General features: G+C 43.3%; 1 protein-coding gene across 2 annotated transcripts in view; it reads left to right on the top strand.

The window, feature by feature from the left end:
- The first annotated feature begins 13,589 nt into the window (after positions 1-13,589).
- LOC130358009 (interleukin-5 receptor subunit alpha-like) overlaps positions 13,590-24,969 on the top strand; it is a 64,897-nt gene continuing 53,517 nt past the window's right edge. For both annotated transcript variants that reach the window (XM_056560798.1, XM_056560796.1), the window contains exons 1-2: positions 13,590-13,759; positions 20,182-20,290. In XM_056560798.1, the coding sequence (XP_056416773.1) occupies positions 20,194-20,290 (97 nt within the window). In that variant the 5' untranslated portion in view covers positions 13,590-13,759; positions 20,182-20,193. The remainder of the gene's footprint in view (positions 13,760-20,181; positions 20,291-24,969) is intronic.

The following is a 24,969-nucleotide window of genomic DNA, read 5'->3' as shown; positions in this document are numbered from 1 at the left end:
CTTTTAAGAGGTTTGTGGAGGAACTAAATATCAATAACATCGGTCTCACCTTTACCAGCGAATTTAGTCTCACTAGCCTTCCATTTTTGGATGTTATTATAAAAAAGGGGCCAGATGGATACCTAAGTACAAAAACCTATAGAAAACCCACTGCCTCTAACAGCCTATTAAGATGGGACAGCTACCATCCCACCAAACAAAAAATGGGTATACCAAAAGGTCAGTACCTTAGATTACGTCGAAATTGTTCGAATCCTGAGGATTTCTATGATCAGGCACAGGATCTAAAAAGGAGATTTACTGATAGAGGATATCCATCCGCACCCCTGACACAGGCTTTTAAAGATGCATGCACCCGTGATAGAGTTTCTCTTCTTACCCCTAAACAAAAAACGGATGAAGGAAAAATCATACGTTTGATAGGTACTTATGACAATCAAAACCAGAAAGTAATGACAGTGCTAAGACGCCACTGGGGTGTCCTACTGGCTGATCCTGATGTAGCAGACTTTGTGACCCATAGACCCTCTGTGACTTACAGAAGAGGACGCTCTATAGGTGATCGGATTATACATAGCCACTATAGTCGTCCTGCACCAGAGGGTACCTGGTTGGACAGAAGACCTACGGGTACCTTCAGATGTAGCGGCTGTGTGGCATGTCCGTATATCGGTCAGGGTAGAACTTTCAGCAGCGCCGTAACCGGTAAAACATATTTCATTCGAGATTTTGCCAATTGTAGAAGCGTTGGTCTGATATATTTAATCTCCTGCCCCTGCCCTAAAAACTACGTAGGCAAGACAAGAAGGGAGCTGAGACGTAGAGTGGGGGAACACCTTGGTGACGTGAGACATAGGAGAGACACCTCTGTGGCACGTCATACTTGGGAGTATCATGAGGGTGACACAAGGTGTCTTACCTTTAAAGTCATAGAGATGGTAAGAAAAAATGCAAGGGGTGGAGATTGGGATAGAGCCATGTTGAGAAAAGAAACACAATGGATTTTTAGGATGGATTGCGTCTTTCCTAAAGGACTCAATGATCAATTGACATTTCAGAGCTTTATTGAATGAACACTGGCAATATTTATCTAAACTACTTCATTTCATTTTATATGACATGGATAGAAATGAGCAACAAACATGTTTGTATATGTTCCGTGGGAAAAAGAAAACTGGCCAAAAAATCCTGGTTCTAAGGTCCAGGAATGTTGTAATCATGAACTGTGGGGTATTAGTATTTTTAGAGAATATTGGAAGAATTTTATTTCTCCTTCATTCCTCTCTTTTGTTTCTTTCCCCCTCTCTCCTCTTTTGTACTAGAGGTTCTTACAGTTCTATAACTTCTGTCCAGCCTAAACATTGTCTATGGTAATATATACATAAAAAACAGTCTGCCCAATTTTTTGGAAATGTTATCTCCATATTTAACCAAAACTAAATATATTTTGTGTATTAACAATTTTTGTGTGATTTAACCAATTTATAGATGTATCATCATGTATGCGTTCCAGTTGCTGTCTAGGTGGGACGCACTGGACACATCTATAATTATAAATGAGGTGGACGAGTTGCGCTCCACCTGGAGAGAACCGGTGGAACGCACTCGTCATATTCATGGTCAGAGGGATACGAGATGAGTTGCGTTCCACCTAACAAGAACCGGTGGAACGCATCCGTCATTTCCGGTTTCCATCTATGAAATATAATTGGTATAACTCACTAATAAGAACACCGAGTGTACCATATGTCCTTTTCACTAGGGGTATTAGTCATATTTGATTAATTTTACCCGTATAGAGACATCTCTATGTGCCCCACTCGACGGATCATCTACGTCACTTCCGGCTGATACCCGGAAGTGACGATTGTTGTTTGGAGCCTCACATGGAGACGCTGGCCAGCATCACACGTGAACACAATGTGAGTTATCATCCTTACTATAAATATGGGCATAATGGCTGAATATAGTGTGGCATGCAGTTTGATTGTATGCATGCCTCCCTGTGCAGAAAAATACTTGTGGGTCAATGATTTTTTGTGACATTGTCTCCACTTGCTCCTGCACAGTACCTTTTTTGGTAAAAACCTCCTGAGGAACCCCGGGTACTAGCTTTTTGCCGGGGGGAAACGCGTAGAGGTACTCTAAAGGTTTACATTTTATCCTTCATTTATTTTTGTTCCATTATCTCATGATTTGGTGAAGGATTTATTTATTTATTATTTATCACTTTTTGTACACATAGATGTGCTGTATAATGATGCATCATTATATACATTAAAGGTATGCTTTGTATTGTCATGCATGTATACTATGGTTATAGTCAGCTATAGGGAGTGGAGAGTCAACGGCTGAAGTGGGGGCGCCTCCCCCGCTGTTAGGTAGGGTGAGGATCTGTTGTAATAGGAGTGTTAGTTAGATTACATCATCAATATTGAATACATCAGAGCAATATTCTAACTTTATCTTACCCTATGACAGTCTCCCCCCATAGGACTGAAAAGAAAGCATGATCCACAATATGTAAGTGCCATCCAACGTTATTGCTTTATTGTATTGGTGATTTATATATATATTATTGTCCAAGTATACATACCTCTGAAACATAGGGTTATCAGGTTTATGTGAGCATCATTAATTATCTATATATACAGCAGATCGCTGGAGATTTAAAAAATTGTAATATTTTAATAAGATACAATAAAAGGTAAATTTTAATAGGGTATTTGTTATATTTAGTAAGTTAATTTCTACACATGCCCACTCTATATGGTAATTTATTTGTAAAAATTTTGGTTGTATTATATTGCCAACCTAATGTGGGGGAACTACAACCTAATGTGGGGATTCACTGCCTACCTAATGTGGAGGAACTACAACCTAATCTGGGGGTATACTGCCAGCCTAATGTGGGGGGAACTATACTGCCAACCTAACGTGGGGGAACTATACTGCCGCCCCAATGTGGGGGGAACTATACTGCTAACCTAATGTGGGGGAACTATACTACCAACCTAATGTGGGGGAACTATATTGATAACCAAATATGGGGGAACTACAACCTAATGTGGGGGAACTATACTGCCAACCTAATGTGGGGGAACTATACTGATAACCAAATATGGGGGAACTATGCTGACAACCTAATGTAGGGGGAACTATGCTGACAACCTAATGTGGGGGAACTATACTGCCAACCTAATGTGGGGGAACTATGCTGACAACCTTATGTGGGGGGAACTATGCTGACAACCTAATGTAGGGGGAACTATGCTGACAACATGGTGTGGGGGAACCAAGCTGACAACCTAGTGCTGGGGAACAATGGTAAGGTACCATACATCGCGGTAGAGGGGTAGTCTTATACGGTGAGTATATCCCAAACTATATATTTTAACTGTAAAAGTTGGCGGTCGTCTTATACGCGCAGTCATCTTATACAACAGAAAATACGGTACCTCTTTTTCCCATTTTTCAAAGAAATCACTGTAAAAAAAATAAAAACATATTTGGTATTATCGTGTGCAAAATTGTCAGAACTATTAAATTATGATGTTACTGATCCTGCACGGTGTTAACGTTACTATTTATTTTAACATTTTTCTACTTTTTTTTTTTACACTTTTTATGTCCACATAGGGGACTATCTATAGCAATCATTTGATTGCTAATACTGTTCAGTTCTATCAGATCTATGATCTCAGACCAGAGCAGAAGACCCCGGGAGACGACCGGAGCAGGGTGAGGGGACCTCTGGCCGCCATGCTGGATGATCGGATCGCCGCGGCAGCGCTGCGGGCGATCCGATCATCCATTCAAAGTACTGCACTGCCGCAGATACCATGATCTGTTTGATCACGGCATCTGAGCGGTTAATGGCTGACATCCGAGCGATCGCAGATGTCGGCCATTACCTGCTGCTAGCAGCCGGAACCTGCCGTGTATGACCCGAGCACCGTTCCTATGCTTGCGGTCATACACAGGACGTAAATGTACGTCCTTGTGCGGGAAGTCCCGCCAAACCAGTACGTACATTTACGTCCATGGTCGTTAAGGGGTTAATATTGATTGTATTGCAGTATTATTTGAACATTTTATAGTTGTTAAAAGGGTACTCAAGCCTTCCAGAATCAGGCACCAGTTTCAATATATTTGAATTTTTATTTTTGCGTTTTAGTTTTTTTTCTCTCCTCACCTTTAACCTGTTAAGGACTCAGGGCATACAGGTACGCCCTTGAGTCCTAGTACTTAAGGAGCTGCACTTGCTTCAGAATAGTGAGTGTCAGCTTCTATCAGCAGCCAGACACTCACTGTTAATGACAGGCAGGAGAGATCCCACCATTGCCGGTCATTAACCATTTAGACGCCGTGATTAATGCCGATCATGGCGTCTAAAGTAAAACTAAAAATTTCAGGTAACTCAAAGGGGCTCACTGGACCACTGCAATATGATCCCCTTACCTGCCTCCTACCGCCAATCACAGATTCTACTGATGTAGCCTGGCGTAGCCGGCTATGTCAGTGGATTGCCGATCACACTGTATAATGCTATGCCATAGGCATAGCATTATACAGTAAATGCAATCTAATGATTGCATATTAAAGTCCTCTATGGGGAGTTAAAGTGTAAAAAAAAAATACAAAACTTTTTAAAATGATATGAAACCATCCCCTAATAAAAAGAAGAAAAAAAATTATTACCCTTATTTTCTCATTTTACAAAAAAAAAATGAAAAGTTTACATATTTTATATTGCTGCATGTGTAAATATCCAAACTAATCTATACAGTGACCCCCCGACTTATGATGGCCTCGACATATGATCATTTCAACATATGATGGCCTCTCAGAGCCCATCGTATGTTGAAGGCAGCCTCGACATATGATGCTGCTGTGTGTCGGGTCCATCGTACAAACAGCTATCTGACAGCGCTGACAACTTCAGCAACTGACAGATAGTTGTTTAATGTGCCCCGTGTGCCCCGTTCTGCCTCCTGTTACTCACATGCTGTCCTGCTAACTCACGGAGGCTTCCACTGTGAGCTCCGTTTAAGCCCCGCCCCCCCAGTGCAGCCATAGCCAATAGCCTGTAGCATCTTGCTGCAGGCATCCAATGAGCTGCTGGCTGTCCTCCCCTTCCTTTCCTATAGAGCTGAAGTCGGCAGGATGGTAATGGAGGACATTCTGTCCCCCCTGAAGGTATTTAAAGAACTGTACAGTACTGTATGCAATGTCACACATCACATACAATACATAGACACACAATAGCACCCGATACATCAATGTTTCCCTATCAGTGTGCCTCCAGCTGTTGCAAAACTATAACTCCCAGCATGCCCAGACAGTCAATGGCTGTACATGCATGCTGGGAGTTGTAGTTGTGCAACAGCTGGAGGCACCCTGGTTTGTTAAACACTCCCCATACACTCCACATACAATGGTCATCCCAGAATCAATTAGCAGTTTCCCTTAGAGATATGTATTCAACATACAATGGTTCCGAGGCCCCAGAACCAATTACCATTTTTACATAGACATATGTACTCGACATATGATGGTTTCAACATATGATGGTTCTCCTGGAACCAATTAATATCATATGTTGAGGGACCACTGTATATATATATATATATATATATATATCAACGTGTGTATGTATGTATGTATGTGTGTATGTTCCAGCATCACGTCCAAACGGCTAAAGATATTAACATGAAACTTGGCACACATGTTACTTATATGTCAACAACAAACATAGGATAGGTGATTAAACCCTTACTCAACCCCATATGCCAGGGGCGGGGTTTATGTTTAAAGTCCCATATAAGTCAATGGGAAATATATGTTACTGCATAACTTCCAAACGGCTGGAGATATTTTGATAATACTTGGTGACATGTTACTTATATATTCACTTAAAATATAGGATAGTTAATTTAACCCTTAACTACCCCCCACTTGTGAGGGTCGGGGTTTTTGTTTAAAGTCTCATGCAAATCAATGGGAAATGTGTGTTCCCACATAACTTCCGTACGGCTGGAGATATTTCAATAACTGGAACACATATTACAGGTAGGGATAGGAGGTCGACATAGGAGGTCGGCATAGGAGGACGGGATAGGAGTTTGTGATAGGAGGTCGTGATAGGAGGTCGAAATAGGAGGACGGGATAGGAGAATGGGATAGGAGGACGGGAAAGGAAGACGGGATAGGAGGACGGGAATGGAGGACGGGAAAGGAGGACGGAATAGGAGGACGGGATAGATGGATGGGATAGGAGGATGGGATAGGAGGACGGGAAAGGAAGACAGGAAAGGAGGTCGAGATAGGAGGACGGGAAAGGAGGTCGAGATAGGAGGACGGGAAAGGAGGTCGAGATATGAGGATGGGAAAGGAGGACGGGAATGGAGGTCGAGATAGGAGGTCGAGATAGGAGGACGACATAGGAGGATGGGATAGGCGGTCGGGATAGGAGGTCGGGATAGGAGGTCGAGATAGGAGGTCGAGATAGGAGGTTGAGATAGGAGGACAGGATAGGAGGACAGGATAGGAGGTCGGGATAGGAGGACGGGATAGTAGGTTGAGATAGGAGGACTGGATAGGAGGATGGGATAGGAGGACAGGATAGGAGGTCGGGATAGAAGATCGGGATAGGACGTCCGGATAGGAGGTCGAGATAGGAGGACAGGATAGGAGGACGGGATAGGAGGATGGGATAGAAGGACAGGATAGGAGGTCAGGATAGGAGGTCAGGATAGGAGGTCAAGATAGAAGGTCGAGATAGGAGGACGGGATAGGAGGTCGAGATAGGATGACGGGATAGGATGTCGGGATAGGAGGCCGAGATAGGAGGTTGAGATAGGAGGACGGGATAGGAGGTCGGGATAGGAGGTCGAGATAGGAGGTTGAGATAGGAGGACGGGATAGGAGGATGGGATAGGAGGTCGGTATAGGAGGACAGGATAGGAGGTCCGGATATAAGGACGGGATATGAGGATGGGATATGAGGTCAAGAAATGATGATGATGGGATAGGAGGTCGGGATAGGAGGTCGGGATATGAGGACAGGATATGGGGTTGGGATATGGGGTTGGGATATGACAACAATATATGAGGACGGGATTTGAAGACAAAAGCTTCCTCCTTTGTTTATTTTCCTCCCCAACAAGGATTAGGAAGGAAAAACTGGGCAACACTGGGTATTAAGCTAGTCTATATATATAAAACTCAATGTGTGTGTGTGTGTGTGTATGTATGTATGTATGTATGTATGTATGTATATGTATATGTTCCACAATCACGTCCAAACGTCCAAAGATATTAACATGAAACTTGGCAAACATGTTACTTTACAGGAATATGGATGCACTACTGTGGTAGATGTATACAATGACATTGGCTATCCCTCAACACTGATGTTAAAATTGAGACATTCGCCAGTGTATCCTTATATGAAGGGCACACCAGAGCTCGCACACCAACGCCACGGTTTCTCAAAATGGCGCGGGACCTACGCTAATCCTACCTGTGCGTGATAAGTAAAACAGGGGCCAGTGGGCAATTAAAGCAGCATTCGGTCACCTCACAACCTCCTCCCAGATACCTTCCAGCGTGACTGATCACACATGCAATGGGAGGAGGGAGGCAAGTTGCAAGCCCCACCTGAGTTGGCCAGTATGGGTGCATTGCCTCACAGGTGCTACCTTAAAGGGGTATTCCAGGCCAAAACTTTTTTTTATATATCAACTGGCTCAGGAAAGTTAAACAGATTTGTAAATTACTTCTATTAAAAAATCTTAATCCTTCCAATAGCTATTAGCTTCTGAAGTTGAGTTTTTGTTTTCTGTCTAACTGCTCTCTAATGACTCACGTCCCGGGAGCTGTGCAGTTCCTATGGGGATATTCTCCCATCATGCACAGCTCCCGGGACGTGACATCATCATTGAGCAGTTAGACAGAAAACTTCAGAAGCTAATAACTATTGGAAGGATTAAGATTTTTTAATAGAAGTAATTTACAAATCTGTTTAACTTTACAGAGCCAGTTGATATATATATATATATATATATATATAAAAAGGTTTTGCCTGGAATACCCCTTTAATGATGCCTTGAAGATATTCAAGGCGCATTAATTATGGAGTTTACACACCTCCAAGTATAAAATTTAAACAAACAACAAAAAACGTGGTCTCAAATGGCTGGAGGTGCTGACCCCAAATGCGGTTGTGCATTTATACTGGGGGAGCAGATCCTGCCCTTGTAGTCCGTTGCTAAGGGTGATCCCCAGCATAAAAATGCATACAATGGAGGATGCCTGCAGCGAACTAAAAGTGCCACAATAGAATCCTACACCAGATAGACGGTGTGGATGTGTAACAATTAGAATAATACAATACAGGAATATGGATGTACTACTGTGGTAGATGTATACAATGACATTGGCTATCCCTCAACACTGATGTTAAAATTGAGACATTCGCCAGTGTATCCTTATATGAAGGGCACACCAGAGCCCGCACACCAACGCCACGGTTTCTCAAAATGGTGCGGGACCTACGCTAATCCTACCTGTGCGTGATAAGTAAAACAGGGGCCAGTGGGCAATTAAAGCAGCATTCGGTCAACTCACAACCTCCTCCCAGATACCTTCCAGCGTGACTGATCACACATGCAATGGGAGGAGGGAGGCAAGTTGCAAGCCCCACCTGAGTTGGCTAATATATATAGTATATTCCATAATTAATGCGCCTTGAATATCTTCAAGGCCGCATTAAGGTAGCACCTGTGAGGCCATGCAACCATATTAGCTAACTCAGGTGGGGTTTGCAGCTTGACTCCCTCCTCCCATTGTATGTGTGCTCAGTCACGCTGGAGGGTATCTGGGAGGAGGTTGTGAGTCGACCGAATGCTGTTATAATTGCCCACTGGCCCCTGTTTTGCTCATCACGCACAGGTAGGATTAGCGTAGGTCCCGCGCCATTTTGAGAAACCTTGGTGTTGGTGTGCGGGCTCTGGTGTGTCCTTCATATAAGGATACACTGGCGAATGTCTCAATTTTAACATCAGTGTTGAGGGATAGCCAATGTCATTGTATACACCTACCACAGTAGTGCACCTAAATTCCTGTATTGTATTATTCTAATTGTTACACATCCACACCGTCTATCTGGTGTAGGATTCTATTGTGGCACTTGTAGTCCGCTGGAGGCATCCTCCATTGTATGCATTTTTATGCTGGGGATCACCCTTAGCAACGGACTACAAGGGCAGGATCTGCTCCCCCAGTATAAATGCACAACCGCATTTGGGGTCAGCACCTCCAGCCATTTGAGACCACGTTTTTTGTTGTTTGTTCAAACATGTTACTTATATGTCAACAACAAACATAGGATAGGTGATTTAGCCCTTACTTACCCCCATTTGCTAGGGTCGGGGTTTTTGTTTAAAGTCCCATACAAGTCTATGGGAAATAGATGGAGATATTCGATAATGCTTGATCACATATTGCTTATATGTCCACTTAAAATATAGGATAGTTAATTTAACCCTTAACTACCCCCATTTTTGAAGGGCAGGGTTTTTGTTTAAAGTCTCATGCAAATCAAAGGGAAATGTATGTTCTCACATAACTTCAGTACGACTGAAGATATTTCAATGACTGGAGATATTTCAATACCTGGTACACATATTACAGGTTGGGATATGAGGATGGGAGGTCGGGATAGGAGGTCGAGATAGGAGGTCAAGATAGGAGGACGGGATGGTCGGGATAGGAGGTCGAGATAAGAGGTCGGGATAGGAGGACGGGATATGAGGACGGGATGGGAGGTCGAGATAGGAGGTCGAGATGGGAGGTCGATACAGGAGGACAGGATAGGAGGTCGGTATATGAGGTCGGGATAGAAGGTCAAGAAAGGAGGACGGGATAGGAGGTCGAGATAGGAGGTCGAGATAGGAGGTTGGGATAGGAGGTCGAGATAGGAGGTCGAGATAGGAGGACGGTATATGAGGATGGGATAGGAGGTCGGGATAGGAGGATGAGATAGGAGGACAGGATAGGAGGTCGGGATAGGAGATTGGGATAGGAGGTCGGGATAGGAGGTCGGGATAGTAGGCTGAGATAGGAGGACTGGATAGGAGGACGGGATAGAAGGACGGGATAGGAGGTCGGGATAGGATGTCGAGATAGAAGGTCGAGATAGGAGGACAGGATAGGAGGACGGGATAGGAGGATGGGATAGGAGGACAGGATAGGAGGTCAGGATAGGAGGGGGGATAGGAGGTTGAAATAGGAGGTCGAGATAGGAGGACGAGATAGGAGGTCGAGATAGGAGGACGGGATAGGAGGTTGGGATAGGAGGTCGAGATAGGATGTCGAGAAAGGAGGACGGGATAGGAGGTCGGGATAGGAGGTCAAGATAGAAGGTTGAGATAGGAGGTCGAGATAGGAGGACGGGATAGGAGGTCAGGATAGGAGGTCAGGATAGAAGGTCGAGATAGGATGATGGGATAAGAGGATCGGATAGGAGGTCTGGATAGGAGGTCGAGATAGGAGGACGGGATAAGAGGTCAAGATAGGAGGTCGGGATAGGAGGTCGAGATAGGAGGTCGAGATAGGAGTACTGCATATGAGGATGGGATAGGAGGTTGAGATAGGAGGACGGGATAGGAGGACGGGATAGGAGGATGAGATAGGAGGTCGGGATAGGAGATTGGGATAGGAGGTCGGGATAGGAGGTCAGGATAGTAGGTTGAGATAGGAGGACGGGATAGGAGGTCGGGATAGGAGGTCGAGATAGGAGGACGGGATAGGAGGACGGGAGTGGAGGTCGAGATAGGATGTCGAGAAAGGAGGACGGGATAGGAGGTCGGGATAGGAGGGCAAGATAGGAGGACGGGATAGGAGGTTGGGATAGGAGGTCGAGATAGGATGTCGAGAAAGGAGGACGGGATAGGAGGTCGGGATAGGAGGTCAAGATAGAAGGTTGAGATAGGAGGTCGAGATAGGAGGACGGGATAGGAGGTCAGGATAGGAGGTCAGGATAGAAGGTCGAGATAGGATGATGGGATAAGAGGATCGGATAGGAGGTCTGGATAGGAGGTCGAGATAGGAGGACGGGATAAGAGGTCGAGATAGGAGGTCGGGATAGGAGGTCGAGATAGGAGGTCGAGATAGGAGTACTGCATATGAGGATGGGATAGGAGGTTGAGATAGGAGGACGGGATAGGAGGACGGGATAGGAGGATGAGATAGGAGGTCGGGATAGGAGATTGGGATAGGAGGTCGGGATAGGAGGTCAGGATAGTAGGTTGAGATAGGAGGACGGGATAGGAGGTCGGGATAGGAGGTCGAGATAGGAGGACGGGATAGGAGGACGGGAGTGGAGGTCGAGATAGGATGTCGAGAAAGGAGGACGGGATAGGAGGTCGGGATAGGAGGGCAAGATAGAAGGTTGAGATGGGAGGTCGAGATAGGAGGACGGGATAGGAGGTCAGGATAGGAAGTCAGGATAGAAGGTCGAGATAGGATGATGGGATAAGAGGATCGGATAGGAGGTCTCGATAGGAGGTCGAGATAGGAGGACGGGATAAGAGGTCAAGATAGGAGGTCGGGATAGGAGGTCGAGATAGGAGGTCGAGATAGGAGTACGGCATATGAGGATGGGATAGGAGGTTGAGATAGGAGGACGGGATAGGAGGACGGGATAGGAGGATGAGATAGGAGGTCGGGATAGGAGGTCAGGATAGTAGGTCGAGATAGGAGGACGGAATAGGAGGTCGGGATAGGAGGTCGGGATAGGAGGTCGGGATAGGAGGTCAGGTTAGGAGGTCTAGATAGGAGGACGGCATATGAGGATGGGATAGGAGGTTGAGATAGGAGAACGGGATAGGAGGATGAGATAGGAGGTCGGGATAGGAGATTGGGATAGGAGGTCGGGATAGGAGGTCAAGATAGTAGGTTGAGATAGGAGGACTGGATAGGAGGACGGGATAGGACGTCAGGATAGGAGGTCGGGATAGGAGATTGGGATAGGAGGTCAGGTTAGGAGGTCTAGATAGGAGGACGGGGTAGGAGGATGGGATAGGAGGACAGGATAGGAGGTCAGGATAGGAGGTGGGGATAGGAGGACGGGATAGGAGGTCGAGATAGGAGGACGGGATAGGAGGACAGGATAGGAGGTCGAGATAGGAGGACGAGATAGGAGGTCAAGATAGGAGGACAGGATAGGAGGTTGGGATTGGAGATCAGGATAAGAGGTCGGGATAGAAGATCGAGATTGGATGATGGCATAGGAGGATCGGATAGGAGGTTGGGATAGGATGTTGAGATAGAAGGTCGAGATAGGAGGACGGGATAGGAGGACGGGATATGAGGTTGGGATAGGAGGTCAGGATAGTAGGTCGAGATAGGAGGACAGGATAGGAGGATGGGATAGGAGGTCAGGATAGGAGGTCGGGATGGGAGGTCGAGATAGGAGGATGGGAGGTCGGGATAGGAGGTTGAGATAGGAGGACGAGATATGAGGACAAGATATGAGAACGGGATAGGAGGACAGCATAGGAGGATGGCCTAGGAGGACAGGATAGGAGGTCGGGATAGGAGCTCGAGATAGGAAGACTGGATAGGAGGATGGGATAGGAGGACGGGATAGGAGGTCAGGATAGGAGATCGGGATAGGAGGTCGAGATAGGAGGACGGGATAGGAGGACGGGAGTGGAGGTCAAGATTGGATGATGGGATAGGAGGATCGGATAGGAGGTCGGGATAGGATGTCTAGATAGAAGGTCGAGATAGGAGGACGGGATATAAGGTTGGGATAGGAGGTCTGGATAGGAGGACAGGATAGGAGGTCAGTAGAGGAGGTCGGGATAGGAGGGCGGGATATGAGGTCAGGATAGGAGGTCGGGGTTTGACGACAGGATATGTGGTTGTGATATGAAGTCAAAAGCTTCCTCTGTTGATTTTCCTCCAACGACAAGGATTAGGGATGAAAAACCGGGCAACACCGGGTACTCAGCTTGTTAAATATAATGTTTATGATCCTTAGTGGTAAACGGCGTAAAAGTAAAATATCAAACACCAAAAATACAGATTTTTTTTATCACATCATTTATAAAAAAATTATAAAACACAATCAGAGTGTCACAAAACAGATACCATCAGTCCCATAGAGGTGCCTCTGCACTATTGACCAGTATATCAGCTAATGTCTCTTCAATAAAGAAGTCTGAACTGGACCGGTGAGTGTGGCTTAGTCCATTGATTTTCTACATTGCACTAAAGTGTACAGTTAACCTGCGGTCAAATGAGATAGTACTCGAAAAGTGGACTAAAAGTATCATTTTAATTATTCAAAATGTGGCACACATGCACACACACTTATTTTTGGTCAAACAACTGGAAATGCACTTAAAAAAAATCATACAACTCATGCTGGTTAAGGTCTGTGGTCATGCTGTGACTTGTACTTTGACAACCATATATCTCACCATACTGTGTACGGTTAGCTTGACACATTTCCTTTCTGCTTACTTCCTTGTCTTCTGTGATATTTCACTTTGAATTTCACAAGCATTGGTTAAGGAACTTGTGATTTACAATGCCATCATTATTAATAGTTTACAGACTGTGGATTCCGTTGAATGCAGCTGCACAACACCAATCGAGCCAACCATCATAGGAATGTAGCAGTAATGGAACTCCGGTCCGTGGCTGCTTTATGGATTTAATTAATTCTTTTGATGTGAAACAAAGGGTAAGCACTTGATATTCTATGCAATATAGTAACATTCTATCATTCTACTGTGTTTATCTAAACATTCTCAAAATTCCACAATACTGTTTAGAAAGAATTTAAAACATTTAGAAAATATAATATTACCTTATAATGAATATCATACAATGAACAGTTTTGAATAACTGAATACTTCAGGACCTTGAGAGAGTTACAGGGTATATAAATAGTGAAGGTGACTTGTGCAATAGACATGAACAAACATACCAATATGATGATTTATTTCATCACTTTAACCCCATTTGGGCATTAAGGACTCAGACAATTTTTCTTTTTGTTTTTTGTGCGACCAGTTGTCCTTTGTAATGACATCCCTCACTTTACCATAAAATGTATGGCACAACCAAAAAAAAAAAACAATTTTGCTAATTTTGGAAGGTTTTGTTTTCATGCTGTACCCTTTACGGTAATATATACATGTTTTCTTTATTCTGTGGGTCAATATGATTAAAATGATACCCATGATTACATACTTTTCTATTATTATACAGCTTAAAAAAAATCACAAACTTTTTAACCAAATTAGTGCATTTAAAACCCCTCTATTTTGCTGACCTATACATTTTTCATTTTACCGTATAAGTGGCAGCATGGGGCTCATTTTTTTGCGCCGTGATCTGTATACATTTTTTGATACCACATTTGCATATATAAAACTTTTAATACATTTTTTATCAATTTTTTGGGGAATAAAATGTTGTATAAAAAAGCAGCAATTTTGGACTTTCTGTTTTTTTATGTTCACGCCGTTCACCGTATGTGATAATTAACATTATATTTTAATAGTTAAAGAGTACCTGTCATCAACTAAACTTTCCCTGATCCCCCTCCCCATCTGTCCCTTACTCTAATTATGGCTATCCCTGTGTTTATTGAGGTTTAAAACGCTGTGGAAATACCTTTTTTTATCCCTCTTCATTAGCTCAGGAGCATTGTCTTTTTTTTTTTTGTTTTTTGTGCGACCAGTTGTCCTTTGTAATGACATCCCTCACTTTACCATAAAATGTATGGCACAACCAAAAAAAAAAGCTATTTTGCTAATTTTTTGATACCACATTTGCATATATAAAACTTTTAATACATTTTTTATCAATTTTTTGGGGAATAAAATGTTGTATAAAAAAGCAGCAATTTTGGACTTTCTGTTTTTTTATGTTCACGCCGTTCACTGTATGTGATAATTAACATTATATTTTAATAGTTAAAGAGTACCTGTCATCAACTAAACTTTCCCTGATCCCCCTCCCCATCTGTCCCTTACTCTAATTATGCCTATCCCTGTGTTTATTGAGGTTTAAAACGCTGTGGAAATACCTTTTTTTATCCCTCTTCATTAGCTCAGGAGCATTGTCTTTCTGAGGGGTGGAAGGAGGCGGGTCCCGGCAGGCATGATGTCACATGAAGCCTGGCTGGGACTCTGCTTCTGCCAGTCTTTCTGTATGCTGCTCTCCCTCTGCAGCAGTGTTTCCCAACCAGGGTACCTCCAGCTGTTGCAAAACTACAGCTCCCAGCATGCCAAGACAGCCAACAGCTTTCCGGGCATGCTGGGAGTTGTAGTTTTGCAACAGCTGGAGGCACCCTGGTTGGGAAACACTGCTCTGCAGTGTGCATACAGACTAAGTACAGGGGAGGGACAGCAGCCTCTATCTCTCTCTCCTGTGTCTCTCTGCACTAAAAAGTCAATGCTGAGAACCAGGGGCGGTTGGAGCAATTACAGAGGCAGTAATTAAGATGAATGTCAGGGGGGGCACAGAGCAGGGAGTGCAGTGAGATAATACAATGTATAACATAACGTGTGGTGAGGGGCAGGGGGAACACAGAGCAGGGGGAGGGGGAGGTGACTGGTCTCTGTTATATGAGAGGCATGTGCAGGCTTGTAGCTCACAGTGAGCTGAGAGTACTGAACTTCCTGTGGAAGGACCAGTGCCCTTTCAGCTTTAGTCCTAAAAGCTGTACACTTACTATGAAAAGCAGGCATAGAAGAGAGACCCCTAGTGGCCAAAAGTATAAAATGAAAAAACTGGTATAAATATTAATATTTTTTAATGAAGATATATTACAATATGTCTTCATTTATGATTATGAACAACATATTAAAAGTTTTTGTTGATGACAGGTACTCTTTAAGATATTTACGTATGCAGCAATACCAAACATGTTTATTAAAAACATTTTTACACGTTTTGGGGGTAAAATGGGGAAGAACGGATAATTTACATTTTTATTGGAGGAGGGGATTTTTCACATTTTTTTTTACTTTTATTTTTTTAGTTTTATTATTACACTTTAATAGTCCCCATAGGTGACTATTTATAACAATCATTTGATTGCTAATACTGTTCAGTGCTATGCATAGGGCATAGCACTGATCAGTGTTATCGGCTGTCTTCTGCTATGGTCTGCTCGATCACAGACCAGAGCAGAAGACGCCGAGAGATGGACAGAGGCAGGTGAGGGGACCTCCGTCCGCCATTATGGATGATCGGATCGCCGCAGCAGCGCTGCGGGCGATCCGATCTTCCACTTTAAGTGTCGCACTTCTGCAGATGCCTTGATGTTGTATTGATCACGACATCTGAGGGGGTTAATGGCAGACAGCCGGGACCTGCCGCGCATGACCCGAGCATCGCTCCGATGCTCCCGGTTATGTATAGGACGTAAATATACGTCCTGGTTCGTTAAGTACCACATCACCAGGACGTACATTTATGACCGGCGTCGTTAAGGGGTTAAGGACACAGCCCATTTTGACCTTAAGGACGCAGGCGTTTTTTTGCAAATCTGACCTCTGTCACTTTAAGCATTAATAACTCTTGGTTGCTTTAACTTATGAATTTGACTCCAAGAATATTTTTTGTTACATATTCTAATTTATGTAAGTGGTAAATTTTTGGCGATACTTGCATCATTTATAGAATGTGTGTCGGCAGATAAGAACCATTTGGCCCATCTAGTCTGCCTATTAATCTGAATCCTATCAATAGTCCCTATGCCTATCTTATATGAAGGATAGGCTTATGCTTATCCCATGCATGTTTAACCCCTTAAGGACTGAGCCCTTTTTCACCTTAAGGACCAGAGCATTTTTTGAACATCTGACCACTGTCACTTTAAACATTAATAACTCTGGAATGCTTTTACTTAGCATTCTGATTCCGAGATTGTTTTTTCATGACATAATCTACTTTAACATAGTGGTAAAATTTTGTGGTAACTTGCATCCTTTCTTGGTGAAAAATCCCAAAATTTCATGAAAAATTTGAAAATTTTTCATTTTTCATACTTTGAAGCTCTCTGCTTGTAAGAAAAATGGATATTCAAAATAATTTTTTTGGGTTCACATATAAAATATGTCTACTTTATGTTTGCATCATAACATTTTTGAGTTTTTACTTTTGGAAGACACCAGAGGGTTTCAAAGTTCAGCAGCAATTTTGACATTTTTCACAAAATTGTCAAACTCACTATTTTTCAGTTACCAGTTCAGTTTTGAAGTGGATTTGAAGGGTCTTCATATTAGAAATACCCCATAAATGACCCCATTCTAAAAACTGCACCCCCCAAAAGTATTCAAAATGACATTCAGTCAGCGTTTTAATCCTTTAGGTGTTTCACAGGAATAGCAGCAAAGTGAAGGAGAAGATTCAAAATCTTCATTTTTTACACTCGCATGTTCTTGTAGACCCAATTTTTGAATTTTTGAAGGGGTAAAAAGGAGAAAATTTTTCCTCGTATTTGAAACCCAATTTCTCTCGAGTAAGGACATATCTCATATGTCTATGTAAAGTGTTCGGCGGGCGCAGTAGAGGGCTCAGAAGGGAAGGAGCAACAAATGGTTTCTGGGGGGCATGTCATCTTTAGGAAGCCCCTATGGTGCCAGAACAGAAAAAAAAAACACATGGCATACCATTTTGGAAACTAGACCACTCGGGGAACATAACAAGGGGTAAAGTGAACCTTAATACCCCACAGGTGATTCACGACTTTTGTATATGTAAAAAAAAAAATAATGTTTACCTAAAATGATTGGTTTCCCAAATTTTACATTTTTAAAAAGGGTAATAGCAGAAAATACCCCCCAAAATTTGAAGTCCAATTTCTCCCGATTCAGAAAACACCCCATATGGGGGTGAAAAGTGCTCTGCTGGCGCACTACAGGTCTCAGAAGAGAAGGAGTCACATTTGGCTTTTTGAAAGCAAATTTTGCTCTGGGGGCATTCCGCATTTAGGAAGCCCCTATGGTGCCAGAACAGCAAAAAAAAAAAAAAAAAAAAACACATGGCATACCATTTTGGAAACTAGACCCCTCAGGGAACGTAACAAGGGGTAAAGTGAACCTTAATACCCCACAGGTGATTCACGACTTTTGCATATGTAAAAAAAAAAAATATTTTTTTTAACCTAAAATGCTTGGTTTCCCAAAAATTTTACATTTTTAAAAAGGGTAATAGCAGAAAATACACCCCAAAATTTGTAACACAATTTCTCCCGAGTACGGCGATACCCCATATGTGACCCTAAACTGTTGCCTTGAAATACGACAGGGCTCCAAAGCGAAAGAGCGCCATGCGCATTTGAGGCCTAAATTAGGGATTTGCATAGGGGTGGACATAGGGGTATTCTACGCCACTGATTCCCAAACAGGGTGCCTCCAGCTGTTGTAAATCTCCCAGCATGCCTGGACAGTCAGTGGCTATCTGGCAATACTGGGAGTAGTTGTTTTGCAACAGCTGGAGGCTCCGTTTTGGAAACAGTGGCGTACCAAACGTTTTTCATTTTTATTGGGGAGGGGAGGGGGGCTGTGTAGAGGTATGTGTATATGTAGTGTTTTTTACTTTTTATTTTATTTTGTGTTAGTGTAGTGTAGTGTTTTTAGGGTAAAGTCGCACGGCCAGGGGTTCACAGTAGTTTCTCACTGGCAGTTTGAGCTGTGGCAGAAAATTTGCCGCAGCTCAAGCTTGCAGCCAGATACTTACCGTAAACCTCCGCCAATGTGAGTGTACCCTGTACATTCACATTGGGGGGGGGGGGGGGGAAATACCTCCAGCTGTTGCAAAACTACAACTCCCAGCATGTACGGTCTATCGGTGCATGCTGGGAGTTGTAGTTTTGCAACAGCTGGAGGCACACTGGTTGTGAAACACAGAGTTTGGTCCCATAGGGGACTATCTATAGCAATCATTTCATTGCTAATATTGTTCAGTGCTATGCATAGGGCATCGCACTGATCAGTATTATCGGCGATCTTCTGGTCTGGTGTGCTTGATCTCACCAGAGCAAAAGACCCCTGGAGATGGCCTGAGGCAGGTGAGGGGACCATTTTAGATGATTAGATCCCCGCGGAAGCGCAGTGGGCGATCCGATCATCCATTTAAACATGCTCATTGCCGTAGATGCCGTGATCTGTATTGATAACTGCATCTGAAGGGTTAATGTTGGACATCAGCGCGATCGCTGATGTCCGCCATTACCTGCAGTGCATGATGCCAGCACCTCTCCGATGTTCGTGGTCATGAACAGGACGTAAATATACATCCTGGTGCGCAAAGTAACTCAGCACCAGGATGTACATTTACGTCCGTGGTCATTAAGGGGTTAATGGACTGGCTGCATGGTGCCCTGTGCAAAATTTGCCTTAGGTGCCCCCCTCTCCCCATGATATTATGTAATGTTGGCATTTGATGCTACAGTTTTATGCATTTCTCAGTTTTTCCCGGTCACACAAGTATACAAGAAGGACTTTCACTGACCAAATCCAATATACCAAGATCAATATTAACAATAATACCAGTATATAAGGGACAAATAATACAGCCAAACCATGACCACATATTGCAACTGAAAAACTGAATAATACCACCATACTGTTACTGAATAGTAATAAAAAATAAAAAATAAAGACTACTACCAATATTACCACCATACAGTGATCATATGGAGGGAGAAAGTAAATAAAAATCAATGGCACAATTCTAAGCCCTGTAGCATTCTTAAAAAGTAAAAGAATATTTTACAAAGGATGCCAGCAAGTAGACGTATTGTAAATGTGAAGTGATAACTTATTTATGTGGTGTGACTATCTTTCTTACAAGTAGAGAATCTGGTGTTCAGAAAAATATAAACTTTTCAAATTTTTCAAGGAATTTTAGCATTTTACTCACAAAAATAAATACGATATGTCACGATAAAAAACAATGGGCCTTGGATCTGAAGGTCAAAATTGGCCTCATACTCAAATGAAAATAATTTTATGGATAGTTTTTGTTCACCATTGACTATTATTATTTCTGGAATCCAGTAGCAAAAAAAATAAAAAATACTATCTATAAGTTGTTATATAACGTATTAAAGGTAAAGAATGTATGTACTTTCATTTATAAAAGGTATTATATTGAATGATGGCCTTTCAAGGAAATGAATGTGTTTGGATATTACTCCTGGCATTTACAACTATAAATCTCCAAGACTATGCAACAGATGGCAGGGAAGATTGTAAGTATTCAACATTAATGTTTTTCTGTTTTTTATATTTTTCATATAGCAATCCTCTGAGAAAGAATTGCAGATTTTTCATCTATATACTTTAAAGGGGTATTCCAGGCCAAAACTTTTTTTTATATATCAACTGGCTCTGGAAAGTTAAACAGATTTGTAAGTTACTTCGATTAAAAAATCTTAATCCTTCCAATAGTTATTAGCTTCTGAAGTTGAGTTGCTGTTTTCTGTCTAACTGCTTTCTGATGACTCACATCCCGGGACGGGACGGGACATCATCATTGAGCAGTTAGACAGAAAACTTCAGAAGCTAATAACTATTGGAAGGATTAAGATTTTTTAATAGAAGTAATTTACAAATCTGTTTAACTTTCCGGAGCCAGTTGATATATATAAAAAAAGGTTTTGCCCGGAATACCCCTTTAAGTGCTCCTAACATCTCAGTGGCCTATTGGTTTTTAGTACACTACAATACCCTATGAGTGTTGGCAATAATGTTTTAATCTTTTTTTTCTATAACATTTTTTTTTCACTGACATAACTGTATGAGGGCTTATTATTTGTTGTAAATGTTGCAGAAAAATTGCAATATTGGCATTTTTTGGAATTTTTTTTTTTTTTGATAATTACTCTGCATTAACACCGACATATAAACATTATTATTTGTATCAGTACAACATGCTTGTTTTTTGCCAGTTGAGTTGTAGTTTTTATAGATTTTGGGATAGATCTGACCTTTTGATAACTTTTAATTCATGTTTTTGGGAGGTGAGGTAAGGACCAATGGGGAGATTTATCAAAACCTGTGCAGAGTAAAACTTGACCAGTTGCCTATAGCAACCAATCAGATAACATTTTGAAAAGGGTCTCTGAAAAATGAAAGAAACTCTCTGATTGGTTGCTATGGACAACTGGTGAATTTCCTCTGCAAAGGTTTTGAGGAGGTTAGGACCAAAACAAAGCAAATATGGCATTGGTTATTTTTGTCTCCGACAACATTCATCAAGTGGGTTAAAGGAGTTTTCTAGCTAATTTTGCTGTGAAATTAAACATAAACGGAAAAGTTTTGCGCAGATCGCGCTTTGCTGGCAGTTTTGCGCACAAACTTTGCTGGCAGTCGCCTCCACTCTGAGCGCCCTGCTGTCAGCCTGAAGTCGGATCTCTCCGAGATGCCATAGAAGTCGGTCTGCTGTTTCCTGTGGTGAGTGCGGGTACCTTTTTGTCTTTCTATGTATGCTATTTAGTGATTTCGGGTTTCTTGGTTCCCAGCACTTCCGGACCCACAGGCATCAGGACTCCGCATTGCCACAGTGACAGAACGCTTGCCTCCACAGTACATGCTGACATAATTGGTCTTTCTCCACAGCAGTGTCCTCTAGCTTGTGTTAGTTAATATATATATATATATATATATATATATATATATACACACACACACACACGTATACTTTCCCCACGTAAGCCCTGCAGTATACTATGTAAAATCCAGGTACTTCATGGTCCATGGATGTCAGGGCTGTGAGCCTGAAACTACATTTCCCATGATTCAAAGGTATAACATCCTGCTGGCCTTTCCCACCCATAAATAGTATAATGCTCTCCCATGACTCACACACACCCAGTACTCTTAGTAAACGCCTTATTTTCCTGCTTCCACCCCCTGAACAAAGCCTGCAGTGTAAGACAAGTGTGCCTCCAGCGATTGCAAAACTACAACTCCTAGCATGCCCGAACAGCAAATATTTTATATATTTGAATGTTGCAGTCATATCAATAAGAAAAGATTTCACTGGAGTACTCCAGTGATTTTTTAAATAATACTAGCTGAATACCCAGTGTTGCCCGGTTTTTCTTTCCTCATCCTTGTTGGGGAGGAAAATCAACAAAGGAGGAAGCTTTTGACTTCAAATCCCATCCCCATATATTGTTGTCATATCCCAACCCCATATCCCATTCCTCATACCCCGACCTCCTATCCCGTCCTTCTATCCCATCCTCCTATCCCGACCTCCTATCACTACCTCCTATCCCGACCTCCTATCTTCGACCTCCTATCTCGACCTCCTATCTCGACCTCCTATCCCAACCTCCTATCCCGACCTCCTATCCCGTCCTCCTATCTCGACCTCCTATCTCGACCTCCTATCCCATCCTCCTATCCCGACCTCCTATCCTGACGACCTATCCCGTCCTCCTATCCCATCCTCCTATCCCATCCTCCTATCCCTTCCTCCTATCCTGACCCCTATCTCAACCTCCTATCCCGTCCTCCTATCTTGACCTCCTATCCCGACCTCCTATCCCGACCTCCTATCCCGACCTCCTATCCCAACCTCCTATCCCAACCTCCTATCCCGTCCTTCTATCCCGTCCTCCTATCCCGTCCTCCTATCCCGTCCTCCTATCCTGTCCTCCTATCCCGTCCTCCTATCTCAACCTCCTATCTCGACCTCCTATCTCAACCTCCTTTCTCAACCTCCTATCCTGTCCTCCTATCCCATCCTCCTATCCCAATGACCTAACTCTTCCTCCTATCCCGTCCTCCTATCCCGTCCTCCTATCCTGACCCCCTTTCCGACCCCCTATCCCGGCCCCCTATCCCGACCTCCAATCCCGACCTCCAATCCTGTCATCCTATCCCGTCGTCCTATCCCGTCGTCCTATCCCGTCGTCCTATCCCGTCCTCCTATCTCATCCCTCCTATCCCGTTCTCTTATCTCAACCTCCTATCCCGTCCTCCTATCCCGACCTCCTATCCCGTCCTCCTATCCCGACCTCCTATCCCGACCTCCTATCCCGTCCTCCTATCCCGACCTCGTATCTCGACCATCCCGTCCTCCTATCTTGACCTCCTATCTCGACCTCCCATCCCGTCCTCATATCCCGACCTGTAATATGTGTACCAGGTATTGAAATAACTCCAGCCGTACAGAAGTTATGTGACAACATACATTTCCCATTGATTTGCATGGGACTTTAAACAAAAACCCCGACACTCACAAATGGGGGTAGCTAAGGGTTAAATTAACTATCCTATATTTTAAGTGGAAATATAAGTAACATGTGACCAAGTATTATCGAAATATCTCCAGCCGTTTGGAAGTTATGCAGTAACAAATATTTCTTATAGACTTGTATAGGACTTTAAACATAAACCCCGCCCCTGGCAAATGGGGGTGAATAAGGGTTAAATCACCTATCCTATGTTTGTTGTTGACATATAAGTAACATGTGTGCCAAGTTTCATGTTAATATCTTTAGCCGTTTGGAAGTTTTTGTGGAACATACACACATACATACACACACACACACGTTGAGTTTTATATATATAGATTTATTAATATTTACTAATGGGATGTTCACGGGAACAAAATGTGCTGATTTCTGCATCTAAAACAGTGTGGTGTCACTGCATAATACTTTACTCCCATTGGCTTCAACAAGTGACATGTCACTTCTTATCAGTGCTGTTCAGTGCTGAAGCTTACATTGTAGTCAATGCTTGAGATCACATTGAAGTTAGCGCTGAAGCTCACATTAATGCTATCTAAGTCATGCTGCCTTAAAGAGAACCACGCCGAAGCAGTTCACACATCTGCTGCCTGTGTGGACATACCCTAACAGTATATTTGGATTTAGTTTGGGTATTTCTGATTGTGACAATTCTAATTAGGTTTGTTTGTTTATTTATTTATTTATTTACATAAGAAAGAAAGAAGGTGGGGGGGGGGGCTATACCTGATCAAATGATCAAATGGGGTGCTACTAAGTGATAAAAGAAGCACAAAATAAGTAATGAGAGGAAGACATCACTGACAAATAGCAGCACACCCGGCAATACCAATTGAAATTAATTTATTAGTACACTTCAGTACAAAAGACAGATTGCACATACGGGGTTAAACAAATATTAGACACACACATTAAAAACCATTAAAAACCTGGCAAAAAGCCAGTGCACAACTAAAGGGAGGGACTATGAACCCCCTCACCGATATAGACACCCCTCCTCTATGGTCAAATAAGTAGCAAGCCAGAGCCTAGCATATAACAAATCAATGTCACTGTATGGGCAAGGTGACCAATGCTAAACATATAATGTGAAATGATTCATATATTAAACACACTGTTACGCCGAGCGCTCCGGGTCCCCGCTCCTCCCCGGAGCGCTCGCTTCACTCTCCCCGCGGCAGCGCTCCGGTCACGTCCTCTGACCCGGGGCGCTGCGATTCCGCTGCCAGCCGGGATGCGATTCGCGATGCGGGTAGCGCCCGCTCGCGATGCGCACCCCGGCTCCCCTAACTGACTCGCACTCCGTCTGTTCTGTCCCGGCGCGCGCGGCCCCGCTCCCTAGGGCGCGCGCGCGCCGGGTCTCTGCGATTTAAAGGGCCACTGCGCCGCTGATTGGCGCAGTGGTCCCAATTAGTGTGTTCACCTGTGCACTTCCCTATATCACCTCACTTCCCCTGCACTCCCTTGCCGGATCTTGTTGCCTTAGTGCCAGTGAAAGCGTTCCTTGTGTGTTCCTTGCCTGTGTTTCCAGACCTTCTGCCGTTGCCCCTGACTACGATCCTTGCTGCCTGCCCCGACCTTCTGCTACGTCCGACCTTGCTTTTGCCTACTCCCTTGTACCGCGCCTATCTTCAGCAGCCAGAGAGGTGAGCCGTTGCTAGTGG

The sequence above is a fragment of the Hyla sarda genome, chromosome 2 (genome assembly GCF_029499605.1).
Source record: "Hyla sarda isolate aHylSar1 chromosome 2, aHylSar1.hap1, whole genome shotgun sequence".
Taxonomy (NCBI): domain Eukaryota; kingdom Metazoa; phylum Chordata; class Amphibia; order Anura; family Hylidae; genus Hyla; species Hyla sarda.
The sequence above is the reverse complement of the archived record's forward strand: the minus strand, read 5'-3'. Positions and strand labels throughout refer to the sequence as shown.